At 47.1% G+C, this 9,840-nt stretch overlaps 1 protein-coding gene across 1 annotated transcript; it reads left to right on the forward strand.

Annotated features, from left to right (window-relative positions):
- Positions 1-5,699: 5,699 nt before the first annotated feature.
- PGLYRP1 (peptidoglycan recognition protein 1) lies at positions 5,700-9,694 on the forward strand. The gene is made up of 3 exons (XM_006191155.3): positions 5,700-6,298; positions 8,864-8,985; positions 9,422-9,694. The coding sequence occupies exons 1-3, from the start codon at positions 5,928-5,930 to the stop codon at positions 9,598-9,600; spliced, it is 672 nt and encodes a 223-aa protein (XP_006191217.2). The 5' UTR covers positions 5,700-5,927; the 3' UTR covers positions 9,601-9,694.
- Positions 9,695-9,840: the final 146 nt, after the last annotated feature.

The following is a 9,840-nucleotide window of genomic DNA, read 5'->3' on the forward strand; positions in this document are numbered from 1 at the left end:
TCCTTGCAGGCATACATAAACCCAGCTGGTATCCCCACAGGTGGCTGTTTGCACGGGAGCTGTTTGGCCTTTGAGGCACAATTTCCCTGTATTCATTTCGTAACCTAATTCAGATGAGATATGAGATATGATCTGAACAAATTTCTGAGGACAGTGTGCAGGGATTGCATGTGTGCTACTTCTGAGTCTAGCTTCCCAAGAAGTTACCCTGGGGTTGATTTGACTTCTTTCACATGGCTTGGTTTCTCCCTGTGACAGCCTGAAACCATCAGGGATGCTCGGAGCACTAGGTGATCAGCCTCTGTTGCGTCGCCCCTCCGCGCCGGGGACAAGTGGTTCTTACCTGATGGTCGTGATGGGGTCCCCTGTGGGACCACTGCATATAGTGAGGCTGATCCTCAGACACTTCCCCGAGATCCTCAGTCACCTGAGGACACCATGTGACCAGAAAGAGCAAACTGTCCCTTTATTCTTTGAAACTGAGTAATTCAGTCTCTCATTTCATCAGCAAAAGTTTTGTTCAGACCACATATCAGCCCATTTTTTTTTCTCAGTTTAAGCCAGATTTAACAAAAACCAGCCGCCTACATTTCCCTGGGCCTCTCCCCCAGGCCCCCTAGTCCCTGGCCTGGGAAATGCACTGCTGCCCCTTAAGATTCTGAGTCTTAGGTGAAAAGCAGCCTGAATAAAATTTTAGGATCATCACCCAAACAGTGAGATCTGAACATCAGGAGAACTCACCAGAACACCTGAGGACTACGGAGAAGCCGGTGAAGTTCAATGGGCCCATGCTGGTACCAAGCACTGGTTCCAGGTAGACTCCAGGTGTCTTCTGGTGAGTGTCTGTGATGTCCTGCCGACTACGCCAAGTATGTCAATGAAAAATTAATCAGTCGATCAAGAAAGAAATGGAAAATTTTATTCGAGCCAAATTTGAGGTGTATAACCTGGGAAGATCATCTCACAAAGCTCTGAGAACTGTTCTGCTGGTTAGAAATCAAGGCAGTTTTATAAGCTTTTTGAGACAGGGTTGTACATTCAATGATATATCATTGACAGTTAACATAATTCAGATCTAAGTGTCATTTTTGTGGGTCATGTGACCCGTTACAAGAGCAAGAAGGAGTGTAATCTTTTAAGAAGTTGTCTTGTTGATGCTGGGAGAATGTCGCTCTCTAGAGTTGAGCAGGTATTCCCGCCAATGGGGGAGTTAAATACTTAAAAAATTCAACTTCCTAAAACACAGCAAGTAAACCCAACTTCCTCCTATCAAAAAAGTATTCAAGTAATACAATCTCAGGGTTAAAGAAATGTAACAATTACCCATTGTTATAAGTTGCGGTAAATGTTCACAAGGGCATCTCTCAATTTTAGGCTGATGAGATACAGAATACATACAATTCTAACAAGGGAAGACTTCACCCCACCTGGCTAGTGATTGCATTCTTAGTATCATTAGGGAATCTGATGTGTAAATATTCCTGTCTTTTTACAAAATGTTAGCTGAGTGTTTTGAAATCTTAAAGCTAAGGTACGAAGTTGCTGAATTTCTTGATTCCTCTTTGTACAGAGTCCCCTAGGGGTAGGGTAGTCAAAGTTTCTTCAAAGGCAGCAAGAAGTGCGGGTGGCTGGGGGACTCTGAAGAGAGTCTTTGCCATGAGTGAGGTGTGACTGAGGTAGAAGCAGCCCATTCTGTCGGCCATCATGAAGAGCTTAGGTCTCATCTCAAGAGTTATAAGAGGCCACAGAAAAAATGTGACTGGCTTTTGATCTGAGCCTGGGCCTCACAGGGGCCAGGGTGCGTGACGGGAGGTCACTGAAGAAGTGGGAGCAAACTCCAGGTAGGAGGAGATGGTGACTGAATCAAGGTGGAGAGAGCAGAAATAGACAGGAGTGCTTTAATTTACAAGATATTTAGGAGAAGATAGAAATCTGACTTGGGGGTAGATTGGATATTCATCAAATCATTCAGTAACTATCTACTGAGCACCTGCTATGTGCTGGGCATCGTTTTGGATGCTGTTTTGGGGACAGAGTAGGGAATAGTCAAGAAGGGTGCTCAGATTGATGCCTTACCATTCCCTTAGACAGGGACTCCTGGAGGAGAGTCAGTTTAGAGGAGCAAATCATGATCCATTTTGGAAATCTTGCATTTGAGGTGCCTGTGGAACATCCAAGTGGAGATGTGAAGTAGGCAAGTGGATACACAGATCCAGAATTCAACTAAGAGCTCCCAGCTGGACATAAAAATCTGAAAATTATCTGCATTTGGGTGGTGGCTGAAGCCATTTTCTGGATCAGATCACCTGGCAGAAAAGGTATGATGATCAAGAAGGAAAGAATGAGTCTGAAAGGAAGAACAAAAGACCAGCCAGAGAAGCAGAAGAAAAGTCAAGAAAGTCTTATGACACAAAAGCTAAGGGAAATGAGCATTTCGAGAAGAAGGAAGTGGTCAACTATGTCAAATGCTGCCCAGTTGCCCAAGGTTATCCAGCTAATATGTGGCAGGGCTGAAATGTAAAACCAGATCTAGTTCATGAATGATGCTGGGACAAATGATTAACTGTCTGGAAACAAAGTGAGACCCCCCCTACCTCACACCATATGCAATTATAAATTCTAGCTGAGGCAAAGGTCTAAAAGTAAAACACACAATAACATTTTTTCAATAGAAAAAAGTTTTATAATATTGTTTGTGGAAAAGTCTTCTTAAAGCAAGACAAAACAAAGAAACCATCTTTTAAAACATTTTAACAGACTGGAGGAAAAGGTTTGTAGCACATTTGACAGATATAGGGTTAATATCCCCATATACAACAACCCAAGAAGAAAATGATTAAAAGAGATAAGCAGACAGTTCACAGAAGATAGATGCAAACATCTATTTAATACATGAAAAGATAATCACCTCTCTAATGTTGATGAAATGCAAATAAAACAATAATAAGATACCATTCTTTGGACTGATCACATTGCTGGGGAATATAAATACTAAAAAAAATTGGAATGGTATTTGGCAATATCTATTAAAATCTTAAATGTAGCTTTTTCCTGACCTGGATGCTTGATACAAAGTGTACTTATGGTGTGCAAATTAACAAAGCTCTCCACTATTAACTCTATAAATTCTATTAGCTGTATTAATGCTATAAAAACTGCATTTATACACTTTTCTATATGTATCTTATTCTTTAGTGCTTTTAAAAAGAACTGAGCAGGGAGGATATAGCTCAGTGGTAGAGTGCGTGCTTAGCATGCACAAGGTCCTGAGTTCAATCCCCAGGACCTCCATTAAAAATAAACAGATAAACAAACAAACCTAATTACAGCCCCCCCAAAAAAACTGAGATACAAAATATACACACAAAACAACTCAACAATCTCATTAAGTGGAATTATTTTCTTTATTTTGCAAATTGATAACAAAAAGGCAAACAATCTAACTTTTTAAAATTTTTCCAGTTTTATTGAGAAATAATTGACATACATCCCTGTGTGAGTTTAATGCATACAGTGTGGTGGTTTGATTTACTTATATTGTGAAGTGATTACCAAAATAAGTTAGGTTAACATCCATCTTTTTGTATAGATACAATAAAAAGGAAAAAAGAAAAAGAAAAGAAATTTGTCTCTGGTGATGAGAACTCCAATTTTCTTTTAATGGACAGTGTTGATTAACAGGCAATTGACAAAAGACAAATCCAAATGGGCAGCAAACAGAAAAATATTATCTCCTGAGTAGTCATAAAATTGCCAATTAAAGTTACAAAGAGATATCACTTTATACCCATAAATTGAAGAAGTGATAACACCTACTTCTGGGGTGAGCAGGGGCTCCAATACATTAGTGATAGAAATATGAATTGTTAATAGTCTTTTGGGGAAAACAATCTGGTAATATCTATTAACTGTGTATATGTTTTGACCTGGAAAGTCTATATTTACAACTTATAAACACTCCAATGTGTAAGGCTGTACGTCTGATAATTTTTTTTTTTTTTTCAGCACAGGCAGTGGAGAGGGACTGGAAATCTTCAAAAAAGAAATTATGTCAAAATGGGAAACCTAGACCAAGAAACATTATGCAACTATTTTGAAAGACAGATTAGAATTATGTAGATATACTGACCTGGAGATGCATATGAAATATTAAGTGACAAAAGGCAAATTGATGCTATGGTTTTGATTTTATAATTTTTTTTTAATTGAAGTATAGTTGATTTACAATGTGTTAGTTTCTGGTGTATAGCACTGTGACTCAGTTTTATATACATACATTTATATACACACACTCTTTTTCATATTCTTTCTCATTATAGGTTATTACAAGACATTGTTGATTTTATTACTTTTAAAATATGTTGATTTTATTATTTAAAAAAAAATATGTCCTTATATATGTTTGTAGGAAGCAGAATGTGATTTAGAACTTAATCTCTGGAGCCAGGAAGCTTGCAGATAAACCCTGGCATCACCATCTTCTCCCTGAAGGTAATAACCTCAGTTTCCCTGACTGTAAAAAGGCAAGGTTAATAATATCTGCCTCACAGACCTGTTGGGAGCATGTGCTGAGATAATTCATGGAAGTGCTTAGCGCTGCCTTGGGCACCATTCAGTAATAGCATGATAGTGTAAGCATGATCTACCTAAGCACGGAGATTATGGTGGAAGAAAACATACCACTTTGTTCTTGGTGACCTCAGGTGGGCAGGGCTGGAGGGAGTGGAACGCAGGTGATTAACATTTTGTATCAATTCAACTCATTACAGCTAGCATATGTTACTTTTGTGAAAAAAAAATTTTTAGGGGGGAGGTAATTAGGTTTCCTTATTTGTTTGTTTGTTGTTTAATAGGAGGTTCTGGGGACTGAACCCAGGACCTCATAGTAAGCACGTGCTCTACCACTTGAGCTATACCCTCCCCCCTGTAAATTTTTTTTTAATCTAACAAAGTAGAAAGAAAGGAAGAAGAACAAGCCAGGCAGCCTGCCCTGAACTCACCAGGTGCTCTAGAAGGGAGTGGGAAATGGGGCCTGGGTAGGGCAAAGCCCCTGGGAAAGCCTTCTGCCTCAACAGGTGATCCCAAGTCACTGAGTGATGCTGGGCAAATGGCTATTCCTCTCTGGACCACGGATTCCCTCTAGTGCAGAAGGGAAGTGCCGGAGGCACACATATAAAGCAAAGCATGTAGCTTACTACCAAGGACAGATCTGAGGTCAAGTCCCTGTGATGCTTACGTGGCAGTATGAGCCAGACATCTTCTAAGGGATTGACCTATGAGTTAGGTACTTTCGATTATCATTCCCATTTGCAGGTAAGGAAAATTTAGGCACAGAAAGGTGAAGTCCCTGCCCTAGCTTACACGCTGGAATGTCACCTGAATTCAAACGCAGGCAGCCTGGCTCTGAACGGGGGCACTGGGCCACCAGGCTCTACTGTCTCCCATGTGTCAGCAACGGTTACTAGCCCTCTTCCGGCCTCAGTTTACTCAACTGTGAAACGAGCTTCCCAATATTCATCTCTTCAGTTTGCTGCAAGGGTTAAATGACATCGGGCTTAGGCCTGGGAGGAGGGTTTTTTAAGGGGGATCTTTTGTTCCTCAGCCATGCAGGAGGAAGGGAGAAGAGGCCCGGGGCCTCTCTTCCGCGTTAAGTTCCTGGTGATCCGTCCAATGCCCCACTGAGAGGAGAGACAAAGCAGGGCAGGGATCCAGACCCTAGGTCCTCCAGAAATCACAGGGCAAGGTGCCCAGGGGCCTGTGTGCCTCTCCCCATCCCCTGCTCTCGGCTAGGTGAGGGGCCCTTTGGCTTTACCACGGGCTCCCACCTCCCCACCTCCCCCGGATCTGACCACATAGCAACCTGGTTGCAACCCCACCAGAGAAGGAAGTGGAGTCTGGGGTCCCACCGGGAAGTCCCTGGTGGTGTGATGCAAGACCTTCCCGCCACTCCGCCCCAGGCAGATAAAAGCACAGGGCCAGCCGCGAGGTGCCAGCTGTCCCCGCGCGATCTGCCTGCCATGACCCGGCACTGCGCGCTGCTTGTCTGGGCTCTCCTCGCCCTCCTCAGCCTCGGAGCGGCTCGAGAAGACCCGCCGGCCTGCGGCTCCATCGTGCCCCGCCGAGAGTGGAGGGCCCTGGCGTCCGAGTGCAGGGAAAGGCTAACACGGCCGGTGCGCTACGTGGTGGTGTCGCACACTGCGGGCAGCCACTGCGACACCCCGGCTTCGTGCGCGCAGCAGGCCCAGAACGTGCAAAGCTACCATGTGCGGAACCTGGGCTGGTGCGACGTGGGCTACAAGTGAGTGAAGACGGGAGCCAAGTCTGGCACCGGGACTGGGGAGGGAGAGGTGTGCAGGCGTGGGAGACCGCAGGACCCGGCTCTAGAGCCACCTGGCTGACACCCCGGGCCCCTTACTCAACCGTGCAGCATCATTGTTTCTCCCCAGGGTATCCACTTAGGGCTGGGCGTGTGCAGGTAGCAAAAAGATGCTAGGAGGAGAAGGGGTGGCAGTTTAAGCTCTGCCCCTCAAAGGAAGGGACAGACTTTGCCACCACACAGGAAGGTGTCCTTTTGGGGAAGTCCCGGGCCGGTTAGGCATGGCCAGGTTCCAGTCCCAGATCCACTTAACTGCTGGCTGAGCCCTGGGGCAGGCATTCACCCTCCGTTTCAGCTTCATCTTCCTCCTCTCCAAAGTCAATAGGATGGTGGCCCATTCCATCACTAAGCCAGCCAATTCAGGCAAAACGCTAAGGACATGACCTTCAGTGGAGTGGCAGCCCCCAAATCCCTGGACTCCTGGCACCTGCTACTACGTGCCAGGCTGTGCACCAGGTGCTGGGATGGGAATACAGCTATGAACAGTATGAATCCAACCCAAAGGGATTTAAATAAGACCAGCAAGGAGCAACAGGTGACAGACAAGCTAAGTCAACAAGATGAAGACAGGTGGCAATAGAAGCGATGAGAAAAGGAACAGAGGGACTGGCAGGGCTCCAGCAAAGGGGAGACCAGGGAAGACTGTAGTGAGCTGGGGGTATGGCAGAGGTAAAGGCCAGAAGGCCGAGTGAGTGGGGCATGTCTGAAAGACAGAGTTCAGGGTGACTGGAAGTAGGTGGGAAGAGTGACATGAAGTGAGGAAGGGCTTGGCAGGGGCCAGATGGCACAGGGTCCTGTGAGCCATGCGGAGGAGCTGAGTTCTACTCTGAGTAAAATAGGAGTCATGGGAGGGATATGAGCCTGCTTCCGTCTGGCTGCTGGGTAGAGAAAAGACTGTAGGGGGGCCAGAGGGCAGAAACAGGGGTAGAGATGGGTTAGCTCTGCCTCTTGGGGCCCATACCCACCAGCTCCCTCTCCAAGGTAATAGTCTGGGGTCCTGCACAAGGGTTTCTGCAGCAAGAGAGCTTTGGAATCAGCTGACTGGAAATGCAGGCTCCCAGGCTCCACCTTTAGACTGCTCCTGTAGGGCTGGGGTGAGGGTGGGAAATCTGAGGGCCTCACTCAGAGATCTAGATGCCTCCAAGGGGATCCCCAGCTCTTCTGGCTCAAGGTTTTACAATTCAAAGTCTCCAACTTCAAAGTTTTGTTTCCAAGGGTCAGGCGCTCTGATTCTAAGTGTTTCCCTTGAAGTAACAAAGACCAGAGCTTGACTCCGCAAAGTGGCTTAAATCACTTTTTAGAAAAGCAAACTGAAATCTGTTTCTCAGATTTTAGGATTCAGAGCCCGATTCAAATGTTTTGAATCCCCATTCCTTGTTGCGTCTCCTTTGGAGCCTCAGTTACTTCACCTGTAAAATGGAGCTCCTGACTATACCCACCTGGTGGTGGTGGTTGAGGTTTAAATTAGATGCATCCATTTAACAAGTGTATAGAGAACACCAATGGTTTGTGCCAGGTGCTGGGGCTGTGGCAGGCCTTGACCAGCCTAGGCCTGGGGCCAGGATCACTGTGGTATTTCTAGCTTCTTCAGTCTAGATTCTAAGAGTTTGGCTTTCCAAGTGGCAAATTCAGGATCTGTTATTCAGAAGTTCCCACATTATGTGCATCATCGGTGACTGTGTGAGCCAGGGGGCTGAGGTGGAAAATCCTGTGTCTCCAAAATGCTGTCTAGTTAATTGCAATTGCCAAATCAGACTCCCTCAATCAAGATGTGCTGAATGAGTCTTAAGGATCTGCTCCCAGTCCCAGGACTGGAAACTTCAAAGAGACAGATGCTGAGGCTTTGGGGTTTGTGTCTGGTTGCTGTGCCAACCCTCGAGTCCCTGATCCTGTCACTCAAATGCACCCTGGCAGGGAAGAGGAAGCAGGAAGTAGCCTGGGGAGAGGGCAGAAGAACTTCTCACTGGAAAGTTCTGAGAAGCATTAACTCTAGGACATGATGTTGGCTAAATAATCTCAGTCTCTGCATCCTCAGCTTCAAGGGGGGAGGGGGGGATAACAGTGCCTGCCTGTGAGGACTACAGATGAGTTAGCAAACCAAGAGCTCAATGAATCCTCCAGGGAGGCAGGAAAGAGCAAGGAATCAGACCACGTGGGTAGGAGTCATGAGAGGCCTGGGTGAAAACCCTGGCTCTGCCCCAGACCAGCTGTGTGACCTTGGGCAGGTGTTGCCTCCTCTCTGATCATCTACAGGATGGGGGCAGTGGTGGCTCACAGCGTTGCTGCAAGGATGAAAAAAGGTGCATGTAGAGCTATGCTTGACAATGGCAAGGGCCATGGTCATTGTTATTACTGTGGAAGATGAGGGGAGGGTGTTGGGGAAATGGCGTGTGAATGGCAGGGACAGGGGCGGGGTGAGCAGAGGATGGGTGGGAGTCCTCCCCCAGGAAGCTCTCCTTCACTCATCCAGCCCACCTACCCATGCAGCTTCCTGATCGGAGAAGATGGGCTCGTGTACGAAGGCCGAGGCTGGAACATCAAGGGCGCCCACGCAGGTCCCACCTGGAACCCCATATCCATAGGCATCTCCTTCATGGGCAACTATATGAGTAAGTGACTTGTCCAGCCTGCAGGCTGACTTGGAGCTCGGGGGGTGACACAGCATGGTGTGTAGTCAGTGGGAGGCTCTGCCAGCTACAAGCTCTGTGACCTCAGGCGAGTGACTGCTTCTCTGAGCCTTGTTTCTCCTTTGGGTAAAGGCCATTTTCAGTTGCACAGCTTCAGTGAAGCTCAGTCCATGGCACCTAAGAAGTGTCTGGTAAATGACAGCTAGCTATTGGGCACCTCTGGGCAGGTGCTGTCATTCTCCCCTTTCACAGATGAGGAATCTGAGGCACAGAGATGTTAAGTCACTGCTTGGCAGTGGCAGACTGGGTTCTGGGCCCTAGGGGGCCAGCTCGGAGTGCACAATCAGAAGCACTACCCGACACTACCTCTGCCTTTCCAGGAAGCCCCAGCCTAACCCCTACCTCTACCCTCCCCCAGATCGAGTGCCCCCGCCCCGCGCCCTCCGGGCAGCCCAGAATCTGCTGGCTTGTGGTGTGGCTCTGGGAGCCCTGAGATCCAACTACGAGGTCAAAGGACACCGGGATGTGCAGCCGACCCTCTCTCCAGGTGACCGGCTCTACGAAATCATCCAGACTTGGTCACACTACCGCGCATGAGGCCCTCTCCGGCTCGGCACACCGCTCCCATCCCCACTCTGTCAGAAACCCCACTGCCTCCCCCTCCCCCAATAAAGGTGAAGCTCAAACTGTATTCCCATGTCCCCTGCCCTCTCTCCCTCTCACAAGACCCCAGCCACCACAGCCCCATCCTCTTAGCATTCAGTCCTCTCTGGTGCTCAGAACCCAGAGGCCCCCTGAACCAAGACCCCAGAGATCCCAGCTTGGAAGTAACATCAC

This window comes from Camelus ferus, chromosome 9 (genome assembly GCF_009834535.1).
Source record: "Camelus ferus isolate YT-003-E chromosome 9, BCGSAC_Cfer_1.0, whole genome shotgun sequence".
NCBI lineage: Eukaryota > Metazoa > Chordata > Mammalia > Artiodactyla > Camelidae > Camelus > Camelus ferus.